This window comes from Balaenoptera ricei, chromosome 10 (genome assembly GCF_028023285.1).
Source record: "Balaenoptera ricei isolate mBalRic1 chromosome 10, mBalRic1.hap2, whole genome shotgun sequence".
Lineage (NCBI taxonomy): Eukaryota > Metazoa > Chordata > Mammalia > Artiodactyla > Balaenopteridae > Balaenoptera > Balaenoptera ricei.
Window position 1 is genome coordinate 4423264 of NC_082648.1, and position 23452 is coordinate 4446715.

General features: G+C 38.0%; 2 protein-coding genes across 5 annotated transcripts in view; one reads left to right on the plus strand and one right to left on the minus strand.

Annotated features, from left to right (window-relative positions):
* The window catches only part of C10H12orf4 (chromosome 10 C12orf4 homolog), a 38442-nt gene extending 17022 nt beyond the window's left edge, over positions 1-21420 (minus strand). The window contains exons 1-10 of one of the 2 annotated variants that reach the window (XM_059935140.1): positions 21333-21420; positions 19518-19720; positions 17393-17538; positions 15091-15272; positions 11665-11764; positions 11453-11574; positions 6158-6264; positions 5595-5792; positions 4616-4744; positions 685-759 (exon numbers count right to left, since the gene is read on the minus strand). In XM_059935140.1, coding sequence (XP_059791123.1) covers positions 685-759; positions 4616-4744; positions 5595-5792; positions 6158-6264; positions 11453-11574; positions 11665-11764; positions 15091-15272; positions 17393-17538; positions 19518-19695 — 1237 coding nt within the window. In that variant the 5' untranslated portion in view covers positions 19696-19720; positions 21333-21420. The other variant, XM_059935139.1, reaches the window with a different exon arrangement.
* A 310-nt stretch (positions 21421-21730) lies between these two features.
* The window catches only part of RAD51AP1 (RAD51 associated protein 1), a 37111-nt gene continuing 35389 nt past the window's right edge, over positions 21731-23452 (plus strand). For all 3 annotated transcript variants that reach the window (XM_059934419.1, XM_059934418.1, XM_059934420.1), the window contains exon 1: positions 21731-21881. In XM_059934419.1, the coding sequence (XP_059790402.1) occupies positions 21865-21881 (17 nt within the window). In that variant the 5' untranslated portion in view covers positions 21731-21864. The remainder of the gene's footprint in view (positions 21882-23452) is intronic.

Consider the following 23452-nt stretch of genomic DNA (forward strand, 5'->3'; position numbering starts at 1 on the left):
CTGGGGAAGGAAATGTGAGGAAACAAACTTGGTTGTTTATGAACCTGCAACATTTACCAACTGGTTGAAAAGACTTTACACTTATAACGTCTATACAAATAGGCCTTCCCTGTTATGCCCTGTCATACAAACACTACTAAGGATCATCAGAGTGTATTCAACCTGGAAGAGGATCATGAGAGTGAATTTCCAGTTGATAAACAATATATCCAAGAATAATAAAGCAGATGAAAGAAATGGAAAGCAGGAAAATTTATGGGGAAATGGCAATAAGAAAGATTCTAAATCAGATGACCCATGTTCTTTCCACATGTTCAATTGTTTACATCTCCATTTACTATTGTTTATTTCATAGTAAAAATTATTTCTTGGTTCATTTAAGAAACTAAGAAACAATGTATAAAAGAGGACATTTGAAATAGCAAATAATGGTTAGACTTATGCAACTGCTTGAGGAATTTTTCTTGTATGGATCCAGGAAGAGTCAGTGCTACTATAAGAATAAAGATTTAATTGCAGAACACTGTGACAGTGTGTTTATAGATGATAGATACAATGTTCTAAAGTGATACACTGACCAACAAAAATGTTATAATGTACACCATAAGAACTTATGTTTCAAATCTATGATTTCAATGTATGTGATTATAAGAAAATTGCAGTTTAAAGTAAAATAATACTTACCAGGTAAAATATTTAAATAGTTTCTATCTGCATTCTTAGTCTTATCATCACTTCCTCCATCTCGGTTTCCAGAATCTATTCATAAGGTAATGCAACGGGAAAGAACACAATAACATATGAAAACACATTACTACTACTATTCCCCAAACAACCACAACAACAGCAAAAATTTACTAAGGATCTCTAGGTGCCAGGTAGTCAGATACATGCTTTACATGGATGGTCTCATTTAATTCTTACAAAACCCCTCTAACCACAACCCTATGAGGGACTAGCGTTCTCTTCACGTTATACACGAGAACAGAGGATGAGATAGGTTAATTCACTTAACGAAGAAGGCACAGATAAGTGGAGGAACCAGCTCTTGATCCCACATACTCAGATTCCAAAGCCTGTGGTCTTGACCACTTTAGACTTGCCAATCCCCTATTTTTCATCTGGGAGGTTCAGGGCACTAAGTTAGCTGCACATAAAATAACTTCATTAGACAGTTGTGGGGTGGCCATCTTTATTTTTAGAATCTGAGTCACTGCTGTTGACATAACTTGTTCGGGACGACAAGCTAATGGTTAGCAGCACCAGGAATCACTTGATATTCAGCCCATTCCTGAAATCTGTTACTTCTTACCTAACACTATATACAATTTCTTTCAAACAGACAGGTGAGATTCTGTTTCAAATGGAATATTTTTTTTCAGATATTCAATCGCTTTTCTTTCTTTTTAGAAGGCATGATATTATTTTGAAGGATAAATGTTGGTAAAATAAGATATATCACATTTGATCATTCATTATTATGGTTGAACACAAATTATTTTATATATGTACATATATTTTTAATATAAGATACATCTGAATTTTATAAGAATTCTATGAGAACTGAAAACTGCGGGATGAATATTAGCATTCAAAGTAGCTATCTTTAAGAGGCTGTATATTTATTCAAATTAAATATAAAACTATATTGAAATGGCCTTCAACATCAGAAAATCACTTGAAAACAGTCAGAACTTAAAATGAGTAAACTGAAAATACCAAGGGAGACTTATGGTTTCAAAAAAGTTCTGAAAAAAAGTAACCTAATATTTTTACCCACTGACTACTTTGAGTAATTGATTGACAACATCATACCTTGTAAATGCGTATATTTTATAAATAGACAGAGGGAGAGAGAGCCATAGAGAGAAGGCTCTGTGTTGCCAGAATCCACATGTAATGTAACAGTCTGATTCTCATACAGACCCATGTAATTGATAGGCTTTGAATAAATGTCTGCTCACAGCGCAGAAAACAAAAAACGATAAATGAAGACTCTAATTTTGTTCACATGGGATATCAACAGACAGAATCCCTACTAAGTAAAGAAAGAACAGTTTATAGTCCATCTCCCTTTCCATGTTTCAATGGTAATACCTTGTAATACTAAGAAGACGGCTAAATTTTTTTAATGTATATAAAACATGTACAAAAAATGAAATTGCTTTTGGCTTATCATGAACCACAGAAATATAAAGATGCTGATATAATAAGCACAGTGAGAAAAACAATGGAATGTCTTAGAATAGACAGTACTTGCGTATCAGGATGTAAACGTGTAGAACAAACACGTGGGCACGCTCAGAAAAGGAAAAGATGGAGAAAGTATTTTCACAAAACTCTTCTATAACAACACGCGGGTTCCTCTAAGAAAGTAGTGTTTTATAAACCTACTTGTTTCACTGACTCACTTAAACCACAAAATAGTTGCTTGAACAAGAACAAAATACTACCATGATGTACACACGTTGCCTTAACCGTATGTGGTTTAAAAACTTCCTCTCATAAATAAACTTTGCGTCCTCCGCCTTCTCCCACACCTGTCATGATCTCAATCTTCATGCTTTTAGTTACTACTAAGAATAATAGTTGAATGTGTCTGATCACATCCTTGCTAGTTTGAATGAGATGGAGGAAGGAGATGGCAGAAGAATAAGAGGACAGACCGTAATTTTCTGAAAGGTCCTTCGTTGGGATACACTTCCACACTGATTTCCTAAGACTCAGCCTGTCTCTGTTGTATGTGACAGACATTGCCACTACAAAGCCATGGTTACCCAGAGTGGAAATACAAACTGGTGGGGCCGCTATGGAGAGCAATTGCTGACACTATCAAAATTACAAATGTATGTGCCCCTTAGCTCAGGAATTTCTCTTTACGAATCTATTCCATAGATATGCTCAGTCATGCATGACGATATATGTGTAAGGTTATTCATGCGTTATTACTTATAAGAGCAAAACTTTGGAACAGATAAAATGTCTATCAATAGGGAACTGATCACTAATGGGATATCCTGCAGTGGAACACCATCATACAGCCGTGAAAAGCTCTAAGGATGCTCTTTCTGTACAGATATGAAATGATGCCCAAGATAAACTATTCAGTGAAAAAAAGCAGAGGACAGAGAAGTGTGCAGAGAAAGTTGCCATTTGTGTGAAAAGGCAAAATACATAAATACACACATACACCCGCTCACACACACACTCATAAATAAACATGTCCGGAAGGTACGTGTGACATAGCACTGGCTGCCTCTGAAGCGGGAAACTGGATGGCTGGTGGACAGTTACAAAGACTTTCACTGTATGCTCTTTTGTACAGTTTGAATTGTGAATCTTCAGATTGTTTTACCTATTTTAGAAATGATTAAAATATAAATAAAACTTTTTTTAAAAATCTACTGAATAAAACACAAAAACTACCGTGACTGCTAATCAAGTTGAGCCTAGAGAGCTGCATTCTAGAATTCTAGCATCAAGAGAATGGGAGGAATTCTTCATGGGATAGAGAACAAAGACACCAAGCAAAGATACAGCAGTCTCTCTCTCTGTTTACTAAAAAATACAAAACATGTGAACCCAAAGTATATAAGGGTTTCTTTGAAACACTGCAGTTGCAAAACAAACAAACAAGACAGACATCCAAAGTACCAGAAGCAGATTTAAAGGTTTGACCAGCAACTGTTTAAAAACCTGCCGCATTTTATTTCCTGGGCAAGACATCAAGTTTCCATAAGAAACAATAAAACACTGAGTATGCACTCAAGCCAGATAAGAGCATGTATTATAATTTTATGCCTGTGACATAATATGAAATGTCAGAAAAATAAGAAAAACACACCTTATGTATATTTTTAAATGAATACTACCCTTATATTTAGCTCCTGACTAAACAGACTTATGGTACCAATTTAATTTTTAAAAAGACTACTTTTTAAACTTTCATTTTTCAATTAAAGATAGCAGAACTACTCCATAATTTGAGTCAGAGTGTTTTCTTTTATGTCTTCCCTAAGGTCTCCTTATGCAGAAATAGAAATCTTCTGAAGAAAAATGCCATGAACTTCTTCCATAGCTTTAAAATCAACTTCCAGTAAATTTCCTAGAAGGATGTTTAGATTGTGGATAAATATAGAAAAAGCAGGACACATTTCTAAACATAGTAATTTTTTAAAAGAACAACCAAAACCAATTCTTGTAACTGACGTCGTGCTACCTAAGTGGATCAAAGATGGAACATATAAAAAGTGTATATTTTGGGCTATTTACCCTATGATTTCAATGTCCTTTATAGTACTAATTATATCCATTTTAGAGATACAGAACTTGGATCAAAAGATCACCAACTTTCCACTGAGTGCCTACTTCAAGTGTAACTATGGAATTGAATTTTAAAAACAGTTTTTCTAAGGATCCTGAACAAAATCACACAAACAAGGAAATTAAGAACAGAATTCAAGCTTCTAAAGACCTTGAATTTTGTTCTTAATTTCTTTCTTGCATCTTCCCACCAATACAACTTTCTCTACTTCAGATGGCCCGTATGCTAGGAGAGCGCTTAGGGACAGAACATCCTGAGAGTGAAATTTTTAAAAATGTGAGTTTCACTGACCGTGTGATTCTTTCAGCTTGCTCCTGCGCTGGGTTCTGGCATAAAGTACCACCTGCTGGACAACCTCCAGCTGATCTTCAATTCGGGGAAAATGAAAGTCAGTGCATTCTTGGCAAACTGTGGCGAAATCTAAGGGACCCAACACAGTTATGAACTTCTAAAGGTGAAGTATCAAGTATTTAGTATTTACTTACAGACAATGAGATCTAGCGGAAAGAGAATACAGCATTCACAAGGACAACTTCTCATACTTGTCCTTTCAATTATTATGTCTTACTAAGTCAGGGGACAACAATTTGGTTTTGATCAGAAACTTAATCTCTCAATTGCCCAAAAGAGTAAACAATTAATAGGCAAGGAAATTTTAATATAAGCCCAAACCTTCTTTAAATAATATATACTTTGATCATAATCCAGTCCCCAGAAGTGCTACGTAATATAAGGTTCTTTTATTTATAATAGAAAATAAACTCTATTCAAGCGTCTTTTAAAAACAGTTATACATTTGAATATACTTTATATATTAAAATTTTGTTAATAATCATAAAACATTAATTGTACTAAGAGGGAAAGTAGAATTTTACCTAGCATATTTAAGAAATAGGTTATTTAAAAAAAGAAAGAAAAAAAGGACAAATGGATGAACTAAAATTCACTGAGTCAGGATCTGCTCCTTTTTGAAAAATACGTTTATATCTTGATTATTCTTTTTGTTATACCTTGAAACAAGGGTCCTGTAAGAGTATGATCTACAATGTGATAGAATTTTAAGAAGAATGAAATACCCTGAAGCACCCTAGGCCTGCTAAAGTATGAAACAAATCTCAAATGGCAGTGTCTGGGTATGTGTGCTGTTTGGTCTACTTGAATACTGGGGTGACTCAAGCCTTTTTTTTAAGTTTTTCACTAATTCCTTTCTTTTTAGAATGGCATTAAATGGAGAACTTTAAAGGCATAAATATGCATAATGCTAACTTACCCCTTTTAATACCACTGTATGAATTGATTCGGTTATCCACTAGCAACACCAGGCCACAGAGGGACGTGGAGTAAAGCGACAGTGCTGTCTGCAGTCGGTGGAGCTTCACACCACTTCGGTGGCTCCTCTTGTGCTTACAGAAATCCAGCATATCTGCTCTCAGCAACCTCAGGTTATGCATGGTCTTCAACTGGGCTCCTGGGGGTAGGCAACAGGCCCAGAGAGATACTTAGACAGCTGCAGAAAGCCAGCAGGGCAGGAGGCAAATCTCTGTGGCAAGAATCCAGATAAATCTGTGCTACGAATAATTAAAATGGGCCTTGCAATTTTCTATTTGAATAACTATTAACATTTCATCTTTCTATTTGCAAAGAAATAATATATGAGCTAAAATAGAAAACTTACAGCCAATAAACTATAGGCTTTCTTGGAGCAGAACACAATTTTTAATAAAAAGAACCTGGGTATATTCTACTCGTATGCTAGGGATTTTTCTCTTACAACATTAAAAAAAGTTTCACAGGTTACAATACATTGTGACTGCAAAAAATTAATATACTTACCTAAGTGAATGGTAAAACTTTCTTCTAACTTTCTCTGTTCCTCATAAATCCTTCCATTTGCTTCAGCGGATTCTCTGAGCTGACTTGGTTGAACTTTAATTTCCTCACTGAAATTGAAAAAATTATTGATATGCTTTTTTTTTTTTTTTGTATGTTTGTCAAAAACCTTTCCTAAAGGAAAGAAAGCTTTACAGTGAAATGAGATGAAACAGCAGGAAGTAGCACTTAGTTTATTCCTAAATTTATCCTTTATCCATGGGGACAAGTAAGATCATTAACACAGGTTATAAAATTCCTACTTATTCTTTCATTTCTTTGGTTATTTCTTTCAGTAAGTGATGCATATTTTTTTAGTCATTACAATATCGATTCATATGTCATCATTTAATATTTCTTAGTTGCCTAAGAGAATGATTAAATGAAATGACTAACATTAACATGTTTAAAATGACATTTTAATATATCCTATATCAGCCTTAGGGCTGGTGAAACTAGAAAATAAGTGAAGTGATAGAAATGAAAATTAAAAATTAAAATGTCAAATAAATGTCAAATAATAAAAAAAGATGAAGCTCGTTTTGATGTATTCATATCCTCTCTTTTTTTTTTTGTTTTACCATTTCCTGTTTTTTCACCGCCAACAGTCTCCCATTAAAGGACTTCTCTCTTTGCTCTACTCTGCCCTTGCACGTCCGGAAAAGGTTTCCATGGAGGCACCAGAACTGTACAACTGTTCAATTCAAATTTCATGGTGAGCTGAAGATGGTATAAGTCTGTAACAGTCATCCACTCCCCTGACTACATTTTTGGGGTAAATCCAAACAGTCTCATTAGCGTCACTGATTGACTTCATTAGTAAATATGGCAAATTTAAACCCCAAAGTAAATTCATATAAATTTATATTAATAAAATATCCTCATCTTAGGACACAGAAAGCCACAAGAGAATGATGTTCCCATGTTAACAGCAAGAAAAGCCCAGATAACCTATAAGGTCATAATTTTTCTGGAGCTCATCAGAGATTTGAGGTAACAAGGCAACCAAGAAACTAAATTCTAAAGTGTGACATGCTTTAGAAGGAGAGACAGGACACACAGATAGTTTTCAGTTTGGGCAGAGCACAGTAGAAATGGGTTGCTGTAATGTATGTAAGAGGGTAAGAAGAAATCAGCTAAAATTTTAACAAATTCTTGAAGGTCAAGTATGGGCTAGCAGGTCCATTTAGAACAGCTACGAGCTCCAGGCACCGGGGGACTTTGCATATGCTCTTGCAAACTCTTTCCTGTTGGCCTCCACCAGGCGCTTCCAGGAAAACCTTGGGGGCAGGGAAAAAGAACAGACAGCCCACTGGGCGGCACAGGCAGATGTGCGATGAGTGCCCCAAGCCCAAGGCCCAGATCTGCTGGACTTACCTAAGACTGAAGCTGGACAAAGACCACAGAGACCCGCCTCCCACCCCCGACCAGGAGCCTGGCATCAAGTAACAACAACGTCAGTCTACTGCTGGGGGGGGGGGAGCCACAGCAACAGCGCACACGGGGACCTCCTGCTGTGGCACAGGCCTGCAAAGGCTACTGAAAGCTGAGGGTGGAGCGGGATGACAGAGGAGAACAGTCTAGAAGCCAAAGCCCCACTCTCAACACAAAGTGGCAGCAGCGCACTGCTGTAGAAAATGAAGCCTGTGGTGGACTGAAGAACAGAAACCAAACACAGCCCGACTGCTGACTAGATTTCCATAACCTTCATATCAACGGCCTGCTCATTTCTGGGCATAAGTACTACTGACCTCAGTCTCTTCTTTTCTAATACACATAACAGGCAGCATTCAGTTTAAACAAGAGAGAGAGAAACAGAGAGGGGGAAAGACCCAAAACAGCAAGCAAAAATAAATAAATTAATAAATAAATAACCCACTGTCAAGAGAGAAAGCAATCAACAGAAACAGACTTAGAGATGACCCAGACATTGGGGCTAAAAGAAAGGGACTTTCAAATAACTATGACAATATGCTAAAAGATTTAGTGTAAAATAACACACAAGGACAGATAAGGAATTGCAGCAAAGAGAGAAGTACTAGAAGTAAAACATGATATCAGATCGATGATCACAGATGTCAATTCCTTTGACAGGCTCAGCAGCAGATCACCGATCATTTTATGATGCCACCATTACCCTGATACCAAAACCAAATGAAGATATTATAAGAAAAACAAAGTTACAGACCAACATATATATAGTGGATATATTTATTTACTATTTTATAGTGGATATATTTAAATTTACATATAATAGATATGAAATAATACATCATGAGTTACATGTATAAGTTTGAACTATAAAATTTCTAGAAGAAAACATAGCAGAAAATCTTTGTGATCTTGAATTAGGCAATGATAACTGAGATAAGAAGCAAACCATTTAAAAATTGATAAATTGCACTTAATTAAAATGAAAAACTTTGCTCTTCAAAAGAAACCATTAAGAAAATGAAACAACAAGCCACAGGGTGAGAGAAAATATTTGTAAAACACATATCTGACGATAGACCTGTATCCAGAATACACAGAGAACTTCCACAACTCAATATAATAATGGAAAAAAAAAAAAAAAAGGAGAGGTATGGATAGAAGATCAGCACGTGAAAAAATGTTCAACGTTAGTAGCCGTCCGGGAAATGCAAAGTAAAACCACAATGAGACACCACTACAAAACCTACCAGAATTGCTAAATATCAACGCCAAGTGCTGATGAGGGTCAGGAGCACCTGGGACCCTCACACATTGGTGGCGGGAATGCAAAATGGTACAGCCACTTCGGAGAACCAGTTTCTTAAAAAATTAAACACACCATGGATTTTACTTCCCATGTTTTCCAGCAATCCCACTCCTAGGTATTTACATAAGACAATTATAAACATATGTCTATAGAAAGACCAGTATGTGAATGTTTATAGCCGCTTTATTTATAATTGCCAAAATACTTTGAATGTCCACCACTGAGTGAATGGATAAACAAAGAATAACAGAGCAATAAAAAGGGAAGAACCACTCATAAATGCAACAACATGAATGAGTCTCAAAAGCGTTATGTCAAGTGAAGGAAGCAAGACACAAACTGCTACATACAGTTTGATTCCATTTATATGACATTCTGTAAAAATCAAAATTACAGGGACAGAAATCAGATCGGGTTGCCACAAGCTGGGCAAGGGGAGGGGGGTTAATATAAAGGTATAAAAAGGAAATGCTATGTCTTGATTGCAGTGATGGTTTCATGACTAATTAAGTTTGTCAAAACTCATCAAAATGTAAACCTAAAACAAGTGACTTTTACTTTATGTAATTTATCCTTCAATAGACCTGACTTTAAACAAAAGGGCAAAAACGGACATATATACACTACCAAATGTAAAATAGATAGCCAGTGGAAAGCAGCTGCATAGCACAGGGAGATCAGCTCGGTGCTTTGTGACCACCTAGAGGGGTGGGATAGGGAGGGTTGGAGGGAGACGCAAGAGGGAGGAGATATGGGGATATATGTATACGTATAGCTGATTCACTTTGTTATAGAGCAGCAACTAACACACCATTGTAAAGCAATCATACTCCAATAAAGATGTTAAAAACACAAATAAATAAATAAACAAATAAATAAATTTTAAAAATTGATCAATCTCATACAGGAGTTCTATACGTAGTTACGTTGAAAACAGGTTTCTGCTCCCCAAGGAAATCCCTATCAAAAAGGAAAGCAAACTAACCAAGTCACAGTAAAAATACTCTTTCCTAGGAATATTTGGTTTTTAAAGCAGCAGCAGCTAGAGGCCAATATTTACACAAAGGAATTGATCCTATACAATGAATTTCTGAAAGTAGAGCAGCAAAGCAAGAGATAATTTTTGTAGCAAGGGGCTTTCTTAGCTTCCATAGGTTGATGACTTCCTACTTTTTTGACCACAATATAGAGTACATATTTCACATTTTGGCTCAATGCACACATGAGTAACGTGCTGATATTTTTTTCCCTAGTCTACTCTACTCAGTTCTGTTCCATTCAATTCCATTCCATTTTATTGTCATTTTTAAAAGTCCAATTGGAAAGTAAAGGATCTAGCATGGTCCCTGGCAGACTGCAACCAGCAATTTGAGAAACACCATTGGACCTTATAGTACACAGGTGTTCCCAGCCTGTCTGTCGCCTCACATGTCTCTTTGTATTGTGTTCAGCACTATTTTCATTTGAAATGAGGAGTATATATATGTTAGTGTCCAGGAGGTTATCCCATTTCTAATTATAAAAAATTGTTTAAATATTTCTAAGGTGTTGTCTTGGGAAAAACAACAACACAAATGACAGATTATAATACGAGATGATACAGACAGTGTCAGGTAAATAGTTTAATGATAATCCATCCATCTGCCTGGTTTACACCCATCCCATAAATATTTATTTATATGCCTGTGTCAAGAGCTAGACACTTGACAAAGACCTGGGTATACAACAGCAGAAAAACAGACATGGTTTTTGTCTTCAAGGCAAGACAGGTGGGGGAGAATGACATTAGACAAATAAAGGGCAGTATCTAAATGTTTATAGCATACACTAGAAGATGCTGGAAATAGGATTATTATACTGTACTAAATATATTCAATCGGATATACTTTAGGATTTGAAAGAAGAAATTCTCAAAGGTGAGTACACAGCCAGGAAAGAACAGGCACTGTCGAGCTCTAGGGCAACACATGAAACACAGTGTATTTAGGCCATAAGGCACCACACAACTTGTGACTTATGGAAAGTCCTCTAGACTATTTTGGTACCTTGTACATGCTTCTGTTACTGCACACATCATTCTGTACAGTACTGTTTTATTCACAGGTCAGTGTCTCTAGAATGTAAGCTCCACATGGGCAGTTATCTTTTTTTGGCTCTTCTGCTTAAAGAGTGCTTGGCATTTAAGGTGCAGTCGACCAGTGTGTATTGCACTGAAAGGAAACCAGCTTAAGGAAACAAGAGACAGTAATGGCGGTCTTGAGGTATACACATCCACAAGATCTACAAGGCTAAGTTCTAGGGGGGAAGTCACTACTGTAAAGCAGCCAGTTACCCGCCCCACCCCGCAAATCATCCACATAAAGTCTATAAAATGAAAGGTGTTAAAAGAAGTATAAATTACCTTGAATTTTCACCGGCAACTTAAAAATACCTACAACTAAAAAGGTCCAGTTTTACAACAAATACAAACTATTACTGACAATGACCTTCATCTAATAAAAACAACACCCGATTAATACCTGAGAGAGCTGTTTTTGGGGTTTTTTAGGTCTTGATGAAGTTTCATCACCCATTCCTGATACTCTTGCTTTTGTATGGCAGTCGACTGTTTTAATTCATTGGACCATTTATTTTCCAAGTCCTAAAAAGAGACAGTGCACTGACTAACTACTTGTTTTACAAAAATAAATAAGTGGAAAATTCAATCCAAAAGTCATTACACTTCACTCACCTGCTGGGATTCGAAATGCTGAGCAGCCAGTGAATTTACATCTTGATCTGTCAGTGATTTTCCCAGTTCCTGCATCACTTTTTCCATTTCAATGCCTTGTCTGAACCATAAATAAGCAGATCAGATATATTCATCAAATTTTTAATACAACCACTCTGGATTTATTGAACAACCTCTACAAAGTCAAAAGAAAATTTTTGTTTTCTAGGACTATGTCGAGTTATGGCAACTATACCACCTGGAAGGCACTTTGAAGCCTTGCCAATGGAGATGTGGAAATAATAATGACAATGTCAGATAATATCAACAACGTCATTTGTGCAGCTAAATTGGAATCTAAATTTAGTGCATAAATGAAAGCATTCAAAATCTAGGTGATCTTTCGACTTCCATGGCTAATATTTAAAAGGCTGCAGATTTTCACAAAGAAGATACTCTGCAATTCCAGCTTAAATACATTTCCTTTTTATTTGAACATGAGTTAAAGTGACTTCAACCTTCAAAAGGTACTTTGTATTATAACCAGAAGCTGCCAATTAGGTTCTAAGGATCAAGCTGGTATTAAGTCACAAGGTTGGTTCCCTTTTTAGAGGAATATGAAATACATTCTGAAGATACATTTTAGTCTTCTTCATTTATCCAAATAAACGTGCAGAAATTAAAAATGGTTTTCTCTATGGGAAAAACTAATCAGTGGTGTTAGAAGTTCAGATAATGGTTGTTTACGGGGGAAATGGGTGGCGACTGCCGCTGGGCAGGAGGGAGCCCTCTGCAGGGCTGGAAATCATTTCTTGATCTGGGAGATGAGCACACAGGTGTACGTACTTTGTGAAAATTTACTGAGCTGTATACCTATCGTTTATTGCCTCTTCTGTATGTGTATTATATTTTAGTGAGTTCATTAAAATTATCTTCTAATAAAAATGTATTTTAAAAGTTTGTTCTGAAACATATTTCAAACAAACTTGTAAACAACGAAACACAGACATGAACTAAAAGGATTTTACTATCATTCTAGTCAATTTAAGTAAATTGCTCTTAAAAGAGAACTTACACGTATTTATAACAACTGATTGATACTTATATGTATATGATAAATGAAACTCATTCATATGTTATACTTCTATACATTTCTATGTATGCCTTCTAGTAGTAAATATTCAATATCACTTAATTCCCACTTGACTATAAGTGGGCAGGTGACCCCATTAATTTTTTAATAACTACTAGAGGTCAGGTGAAGGAAGTGCTTGCAAGTAAGATTGTTATTTAAAACAGAAATAACTACTAAGCATTAATAAATATAAACTTCCATACAAATATATTACTATTTTACATTACACATGTTCCCTCTAGTGGATAAAGAGTATCACTGCCACTTTTAAGTTTCAAAGAAATATCTTGAATCTGATTTGCTAAAAGAAGCAAATTTCCAGTGAGGAAAAAGAAGACCAATAAATAATAATTCAACAAATAAAATTTCACGAACATTTATTTCACCCTAAATGTTTTAGAAGTGCAAGTAGTTAATGATACAGTTAATGATACAATATATATTTTCTATGATTAAGATCAAAGAAAATTTTATTATTTTTCAGATGAAATACTAACTATCTATTGGCTCAGTATGTCTGGTGGGGTGATTCTGACAACCTGTATATTATCTCGAACAAACTTAGGAAAGAAGATCATTATAACTGTATTGATGCTATACTGAGAGAAGTTCTTTTAAAGATGTAAAATGGAGTTAAAATGAAAGGAGAAATGAGAAGAGGTGTCACTTCTGCTCATGAATTAGATAAATGAATTAAGCACCAAAATAGTGGGTGAACTTCCATCAATGAATTCCAACTCACCATTAGTTATACTGTTCACCTTTGCAAAAAATATCACCTACCTTAACGGGAACATAGCTTATTTTTATTTTTTAAACTAACAGTTCGGACATGTGAAAAATAAACTATAAAACTGTTCTTAAAATAAATGTATTCAAATACTGTTTATACGTTTAGGTGGGAAAAAGCAAAGCCCCATCAAGAAGTCTGGCCAAAGGACATTTCAAAAAATAACGTAAACCAAAACAAACCCCTGCTGAAAAACCATTCCACGACAGAAAATGTATACGAAGTACCAGTAAATGCAGATAATTGGTAAGTTAATTCAGATTCCCCAAAACTGAAGAGCTTTGTGGAATGAGAATCTTCTTCCAATTTAGAAAAACAACAATTGTAGAATACTGATGGCCAGAGATGAAATTTTCTGGGAGGTGGAGTGAGCAGGAAGCAAAGTTGACCACAGTTTAGCGCAGCTCACCAGCTGAATGAAAGCAGGAGTGATGGCTACTGACATGAACTACAGAGAGCCAGGCTGGGCATTTTCTAATACACCTAGATAGGCAGAATGAGTGCAGTCCCAGAAAACCTGAGATCCAAGGACAGATTCAGAATGAGATGAAGATTATATTATTTGAAGCCCTGGCAGGAAAAATCAAACAAATGTAGTTCAACAGAAGATAATTCATTCTTGTTAGGTAATTATACTCTTACATATTTTAAAAAATCTAATCTGTATTTCATTCTTAAAGTATGTTCACAATATTATTGGCTACATAATAAAGAACTAGAAGAAAATCAAATTTTTGCCTCAGTAAAATGGGTTTGATGACAGTAGGACTGTGCTAAGAGATCAAGTGAGACAGGGCATCCGTTATGGACTGCATGTTTGTGTCCCCCCAGAATTCGTATGTTGAAACCCTAACCCTCAATGTGATGGTATCTGGAGGTGGGGCCTTTGGGAGGTAAGTAGGTTTAGGTGAGCTCAAGAGGTTGGAGCCGTCCTGATGGAATTAGTGCCTAGAAGAAGAGGTGCTACAGTTGTCTGTCTACGAGCAACACACCAGGAGCACGCACTGAGGAAACGCCACGTGAGCGACATTAAGAAGGCACTGTCTGCAAGCCAGGCAGCGGGTCCTCACCAGACACGGAGTCTGCTGGCACCTTGATCTTGGACGACCCAGCCTCTGGACGGTGAGAAATCAATTTCTGTTGTCTAAGCCACCCAGTCTGCGGTATTTTTTTTTCAACAGCAGCCTGAACTAAGACAGCATCCAAAGCACTTTGCACAGTGCCTGAAACAAAGCAGACCTTCAAAAGAGGTAAGCTATTCCTCTTATTAGAACTAAGAATAGATAAGACCACCGTACTTGTTTAGGTAAATCACTGGAGAAGTTCTATAAACCTATGAGGACCTCATCTTCCCAGATGAAATGACAGATTTAAACGCATAAGAAAATTAATTTCTAAAGTTAAAGATTCTTTTCTATTCTATTCTTCAATTTTATAACAAAATGAGAACAAGCTGTTCTGCAGCCCATCAATATTTGATGACGTAACATTTAATTATGATAATGCAAGAACTCTGAAATACCTCTCTCGTAATTTTTTCAGCTCCACATCTCTTTCGCCAATCAGTTCTGAGATACTAACAAAGTAATTGTGTTCCAAATTTAGGAGAGTTTCAGAGGCAGGAGAATGGATTAGGTCATGGTACACATCTGCGAAATCTTCATCCCAGCTGGGCTCCTCGGGCCTTGCATGCTCTAATGTGGTCTACGAGATGAGACACGAACAGTCTTAAATCCTGACGTAGTATTTTTATTTAACACACTACTAGAGAAGTGCATATACTATGATTCCATTTCTGTACATCAAAGGACAGAAAGACCCTCCATCTATCTATGTGTATATAGGTTACAGAGGATTATCTGAATATACAAAAAAAATACAGAAAGATGTCAACGAGGTTGTTAATGTGGGTTACCTGGAGGCAGGGGTAAGGGGAAGGCGTTAATGTGGAGGAAGAAATAGGAAGTGCTCACAAAAAAAAAAAAAAAAAAAAGGTAAGTAAGCTAAGATCCCATTTCTGTGAAACCCAAACACCGTCGAAGGGGCTGTTTTGGCAGAGTGGGACTTCTGACGACCTTTACTTTGTATTCTAAGGTGCTGCATAACAGAATAATTTGCATATATTAATTATATAATCAGAAGAGGCTTTCCATTATTAAAAATATATTGCTACGAAAGGTTTTGTAGGCTATATATTTAGAGAATGAGGTTACCTATGCAATAACACTGACCTTGAAAACCCAATTCATGCACAGGATTTTATATCAAGATGTACATTTGCAATTTTCTTACTCTGAACTTTCCAAGTATTGTTTTCTTTATAAAAATGTAAGCATGTTTTAAAGTGTATGAAAACAGTAGCTATCAAAATGATAAAGGGACTGAGTAAACACCAATAAACCAGAAAAACAGAAACATGCAGAGAGGCAGAATGGAGATACCCCAAGCACACACACAAAGCCACCCGGGGGACAGATGCCTGTCCCCAGACGTGTGCCGTGCCAGCACATCTGACACACACAGTGCTCTCCAGGGGAGGAAACTGGCATGCTGGGAAGTCCCCTGTCAAAGGTCATACAATTTAAAGGCAAAAGTGGAAGTATTTTTTCTATTATTGATCTTTGCAGACAGACATCTATAAAAAAGAATAATCTAAATTCTTCCCTTTTCAAAGTGAAAATGTCAAAAACTGGAATCTATGACAGGACTAAGAGTAATAATTTACCTTAAATAAAACAAATGGATAAATGACAGAAACAGGTATTTTGAACTGGGTCAATCGGGTCAACTTTTCCCCTTGTTTCTTTTCACTTATACTTCGACTGACTGCCAGATCAGGAGAGAAGAGTTTCAGAAGACCAGCTGAATCTAGAAGACGGATTTCATCTACCCCACGCCTCTGAAAACCTGAAACCGCATTCTCATAACTGCTCTACATCTCTAGACCCCGGCACTGCTCTAGAAATTATAACCAGCCCATGTGACTTAAGCCTTGTTCCAAGTTCACATCAGGCTCGGCCTGAAGTTTTGCAGGAAGGAGCCAGGGCCAAATCACAGGGATCTGCTTGGCCCTACGTAACACCAGACATTTGGAAACCCCATGAACCAGATCTGCTCACTACATAATTTTCAGCATCAATTTAAAACCCAGCCTAGAGTGAGCCTTGTGAACAGGCAGAAGCTACCTACACGAGAAGCACCGAACACAGCTCTTATTTGACCTAACTCGCGCCATATTCCCTCAGGAGAGGTGCCCCTAAAAAGGGGGCTGTGACAGCCGAGAGGAACGGGCACTGAGTAAGGGCCTGTGGAGAAACTACTCCACGTCCAGGCCCATCTGGACTTCTCTGTCTCCTCCATCACTATACTTTAAAAACAAACAAACAAACTCACAGAAAAAGAGATCAGATTTGCACTTAACTGAGGCTGGGGATGGGGGAAGGGGAAATTGGCTGACTGCAGTCAAAAGATGCAAACTTCCAGTTATAATAAGTACTAGGCATGTAATGTACAATGTAATAAATATAATTAACACTGCCTTATGGTATATATGAAAGTTGTTGAGAGTTAATCCTAAGCGTTCTCAGCACAAGAAAAAGTATTTCATTTTCTATTTCTTTAATTTTGTATCTATATGAGAGGATGGACGTTCACTAAACTTGTGATCATCACTTCGTGATGTGTGTAAATCAAAGCACTATGCCGTATGCCTTAAGCTTACACGATGCTGCACGTCAACTACATCTCAATAAAGCTGTAAGGAAAGAAATCCTCATCAAAGTTCAGAATATCCTCAAAACTTACAACGTGATCTATTTTTTTACCTCCGCATAAGCTCTGGCCCATGTACTTGCCAGCTGATGTAAATCTACTTCACCGGACTTCACAGCTTCCAGGGCTGCTTCAGCATCTCTGTCATAATCTTTGAGGGATTCTTCTTCGATAAACTGGCTCAGAGCTTCTTTTAAGTCTGTAACAGGGACAACAAACACCATTGTCAGTACACATAAATAGGGAACATTTTACCTGGCTAAGCATTCCAATGTCAAACTTTATTTCATCAAGCTTAACAGAATGTCTAACTAAAATAGTGTCTTAACAGAATGAGACAATGAGAATACCCTTAACCCTTAACAGAATGTCTAACTAAAATAAAATCAGCTTAGGGGATCATTTAACTCATCTCACAATTATTCTTCTTTACAATCACAGGTTACTGAATGGTCAAAATTCTTAACTCTGACATACAACCCTGATACTAATTTAAAATGTTGGGACTTCCCTGGCCGTCCAGTGGTTAAGACTTCGCCTTCCAATGCAGGGGGTGTGGGTTCAATCCCTGGTCGGAGAGCTAAGATCCCACATGCCTCATGGCCAAAAAACCAAAACATAAAACAGAAGCAATGTTGTAACAAATTCAATAAGACTTTAAAAATGGTCCACATCAAAAAAAAAATCTTAAAAAAAAATTAAAAATGTTAATTTCTTAAGCCTGATTCTTTATCTGAAACTGAGTAGGGAAAAGCACATAAAGACCTCCTACAGATTTAGAGCAGCTAAAGGTTTCTGTATTTAAATGAGTTTCCTATATGACTTTCAAGGGTATATATTGTTACAGTCTTTGAATCTGAGAGAGAAATTGAGTGATTAGCATATTAAAACTGATTTATTTCAGATGATCTACAGTTCCAACTTTAGAGACACTATTCAGAGACTGCTTTGAGGATATAAGAAGACCGTGGCTTTCAACTTGGGCACTTGCTCCCTCACTCTCTTAGGTTGCTGGCCCTGGTGGAGGCCAGCTGCAGGTCCTGAGGTGACCCTAGGAAGAGGTCCACATGACAAGGCTTGACAACAACCTCACAAGGGATCTTGGAGACAATCCTCTGTCAGTAGAGCCTTCAGATGAGACTGTAGCCCTGACTGATGGTTTGGCTGCAACCCCACGAGAAACCCTGAGTCAGAGGCACCCGGCTAGGTTGCACCTGCATCCCTGAACGACAGTAACGGTAAGGACAAGATAATACATATTTGTTGCTTTATGCCACTTAAAAAAAAAAAAAAAGACTGATTGAAGAGCACTGGCATAGAAACCAGGATACCTGGGTTCCGGTCTTGGCTCTGTCATTATATAACTTTGGACCAGAGGTTCTCAGTCGTTAAGATGCATCAGAGTTCCCTGAAGAGCTTACTGGAATAGATTGCTGCATGCACTCCCAGAGTTCCTGATTCAAAGGGAATTGGGTGGAGCCTGCCCAATAATCCACATTCCTAACAAGTTCCCAAGTGATGCTGTAGCTGCTGATCAGGGAACAGTTTTTGAGAATCATTGCGTTGGGCAAATAATTTAACCTTTCTAGGTACCAGTTTCTTTATTTGTACAATGAGATTGTGCTGGAAAGTTTCTACGTTCCCTTGTTAATTTCGACCTTCTATGATCCAACATATTCTCAATTAAAACATTTTCCCTCATCTGTAGACAGAACACAGACCTTTTAACATGGTTTAATACAGACTTTATGGAATTAACTTAGGTGAGCAAAGATTATTGAAAGACAGGTACCCCTTCTCTCCCATGACATCTCAGGAATTGAGGACCGGATCATTAAAAGGGCAACGCATTTAGCACGTAGCTAGTGATAGCTGGCATGCCTTATGAATCCATCCAACTACATTAAGAGGTTAAGAGTTCTAATCCAGACTCTGTAATTTTTCATATTTAATTTTAATTTAATTTTTATACTAAAATGCCTAATAAACAATTACAAGGGATAGAGAAAAAAACACTCCATAAAACAAAGGTCTGGGAAACCTTTTTATTCTTGAAAGCTTCACATTTTGTGGTTGTTTCCAATGCTTCTTAGGTTTATGTTTTCTAATATAAAACTTCTAATGACAGAGACTATAGGAAAATAACGAAGCGATATGTTAAAAGAAATCAACCCTCACCTTTTTCTATAAAGCATGGTAAATTGTGCAGCAGCAGCAGACGGCCATGTAAATGACTGGCATTCTCTTGAACAGGAAATCTGAGAGGCACCCTCAGTTCTAAGCACTGACTTCCCACTTTGAATTCATACACAAATTCCCTCTCTCTGTTGCAGAATCTTTCTCTGTTTTTCTTCATCTTCTTTGGCAGGATTTCTACAGAACTAACAATGACAAAAAAAACTCAGCGGGTTATAAGTCCATTTAAAAAAACCATGATGTTTCATTATTACTGTTCCACTTCTAAGGTGTTCCCCCACTCAGAGGTTTTATTCGTGTGACTCTGAGCTGATTATTTTATTTCCCTATGTTTATCCCTGCATTTTCATCTTCATGATGAAAACAAAGTGCTTCTTTTTTAAGGAAAAGGTTCTTCTAAACTTCATTTAAGAAAAAAATTATGCCCACAAAATACTTAGCATTCCTAGGCAGAGTTCTCAGGAATAGGTAAGGATCATGGAGAGAAGAACAGAGAGGATTCTTAGGAACAGATGCATGGTGGGTGGATACAGTTCATGAAACACTTGGTGAATACAAAGTCAAAGAAACAGATCAGGGACCAACAATTTATCTTGAAGAGCTTAGAGGTGGTGGGTATGAGATCTGATTGGGGGTGGAGAGAAGGGAGATGGTGCTGGAAAGATTTCCATGAAGGAAAAAGATACACAGAAAGTGGAAAGTACAGGACAGCCCACAAGGCAAAGTGGACACTATTCATAAAGAAGAAAATCTAGTCAAAAAGAATACATCAACTGAAGATTTACTTATTAGCCTCCTAACTGGACTCCTGTCCCCAGGCATTTCCCCGTCAAATCAGTTCTCACACTATTCTCTACACTGAAGTCACAGCAATCGTTTTAAAGTGCATATCTGACCATGTTGCTCATCTGCTTAAAATCCTTCTATGACATTCTTTGTACGACTCAGGATACAACACAAACTCGTTAACGGAGTTTACCACACCGCTGCTTATACCTCCAAACTCTTATTTCAGCACCTGCACCCCCTCCGCCCCAACACACAAATCCACAAACTTTATTTTCCAGCCATACTAAACTTCTTTCAATACCAAACCTCTCTTTCCACTCCCAACCTTTCTGAATGTTTTTCCTTTGCCTAGCACACGCCTACTGCTCTTCTTTCCTTGGCCACATCTCAGCTGAGATAGGCCCCAGGAAACCTTTTAACTTGTAGGACTGTCATTAGGTTTAATCAAATAATAAATACGGAGCATCCGACAAACATAAGATGACCAATAAATGGAAGCTAGTAAAAATAATAAACAATAACAGGAAGCTCTATAAGAACATATCAGTTAAAAAAAATCAAAGGCTGCTAAATGAGCACACATGATGCAGGCAAAGGCAGTAAAAAAAAAACATTTTGCAGGGAACTGAAAATTACGCAAATAGGGCTCATGGTCTCGTCTTGCTTCGAGTCATAATTTTCGGCAAACAAAAACCATTAGCTCTGGTTTCAATTGGTTCAACCTTTAGCCTTATTGTGTTTCAACAAATTGATACGTTAGCTCTCTCTCCCCGATCTGTTATTAAAAGCAGGGCTGAAATCAAGCAAGGTTTCCGTACAATTATGGGATGAGAAGAGGAGAGCTGAACCGAACTCATGCAGCCAGTCGAGTGGAGGTTCTGAGGCTTAAATGAGTCAGGGAAGGGAGGGCAGACAAAGGGCCGAGAAGCCACGGCCGAGTGAGGGGAACGGCCCCCGGTTAGAGGGTTTCGGTCTGAGGGGGCTTCCTCGCTCCGGTCGCGGGCTCACCTCCCCTCGTTCCGAGTCTCCTGCTGTCCGCACACCCGGCGCTGTCAACCAGCCGCGGTGCAGGGACCGTCAGCTGACTGCCGCCTTGTTTTTACAGCCGGAAGATCAGCTCCGGCAGATTCGTCCGCATCTTTTCCTCTTTCCCGGCACCCCGTGGAAAATTCCTCGGTCTAAGTGTCCCCTTGTTCCATAATACCTGAGTTTAATCATTTAAAAAGTGTAAGAAGGTGTATTTCTACTGTTATTGTCCATTTCAGAGACGGCGCAGAGGTCACCGTCGTGACGAAAGTGCAGCGGCGAAGCACCAGCTCGGCTTTGGCAGACCGGATGCGGAAGGGCGGTGCCTGGAAGGGGCGTGAACTTACGCGCGCTTCTCAGAGCGCATGCGCGCCCGCGGGGATGGCCGGCGAGGATTGGAGGACTGGCGGCGGGACGGAGAGTTTCGAGTCTGGTTTTGCGCGGGAATTGGAACGGCCGCCGCCGCTGCCGACAGGAGCCTGCGAGCTGCAGGTTTCCAGCCTTGGAGGGGACCATGGTGCGGCCTGCGAGGTGAGTGGTTCATGGCATCCGGCGCGGATGGGGAGGAAGGGCAGGAGGACGCTGTAGGCCGCGTCACCTGCATGGGATGGAGGGAAGGGTCCGAGGACCAGGGTAGCGATGGTGGGACCGACAGCTAAACGCTCTAGACTCCAGTGAGAGCTGCCGCTCCTCGGAAAGGTCCTAGCGTCCAACCTGTTTCCTTCTCTTGGTTCCTTTGACAGTTACCGCCGTTTCTTTTACCCACCCCGTTCAAATAAGGCCTGGTTACAGCGCTTTGCATTTCACCAAGCTCTTGCTTACGTGTTATTTCATTTGTTCGTCCCTATACTTCTTTGAGATAGAAAGTTTGGGTCTCCCTATTTTATCAATTTAAACTTCTGGGCACGAAAGCTAGTTTACCTGAGTCACACAGCTAGTAAGTTACAGGATAACACGCAAACCTAAGCCAGCTGACGCCAGATTCTCTGTGTTTTCCATTAAATGTACTGTTTGAAACTATTCCTCCAGTTAACCTCAGTCGGGCACCATGGAGGCCTAGGGTCAGCCGTTCATTTAATAGAATTTTGAATATATTTTCTTTTGTGCTGTTGGTATATATTTACTAGGTATATATATTTACTAGGTGCTGGAGGTTGCAGTCTAGTCAAGGGATGAAGTTAGGAGACGGAAAATAAACATGGCAATATGAGAGAGAGTGAGAAGGAGGAAAGCCCTACTTTAATTTTAATTTTTTAAAAAAATTCTATTGAAGTATAATTATTTATAATGTTGTGTTTCTGGTGTACAGCAAAGTAATTCAGCATTATATATACATATATATACTTTTTCATATTCTTTTCCATTCTGGTTTATTACAGGATGTTGAATATAGCTCCCTGTGCTATACAGTAGGTCCTTGTTGTTTATCTATTTTATTTATAGTAGTTTGTACCTGCTAATCCCAAACTCCTAATTTATCCCTCCCCATCCCCTTTCCCCTTTGGTAACCATGTTTGTTTTCTGTGTCTCTGAGTCTGTTTCTGTTTTGTAAATAAGTTCATTTGTATCATATTTTAGATTCCACATATAAGTGATATCATATGGTTTTTGTCTTTCTTTTTCTGACTTACTTCACTTAGTATCATAATCTCTAGGTCCAACCATGTTGCTGCAAATGTCATTATTTCATTCTTGTTGATGGCTGAGTAATATTCCATTGTATATGTATACCACACTTCTTCATACATTCATCTGTCGATGGACATTTAGGTTGCTTCCATGCCTTGGCTATTGTAAATAGTGCTGCTATGAACACTGGGGTGCATGTATGTTTTCGAATTACAGTTTTCTCCAGATATATGCCCAGGAGTGGGATTGCTGGATCATATGGCAACTCTGTTTTTAACAAGAATACGCTTGGCTTTAATATCCTGTGTGAGGCGATGATGAGAAGAACGCATAAAGCACGCACGTCTATGATGGTTGTCTTAAGAAAAACAACTTGCGAGGTTGTTTGAGTTGTGACCCTCTTTTTCATAGAACACCATTTTCACTTGAAAGAACAGCTGACTGACAAACTGGGTTATTCACACTTGGATAGT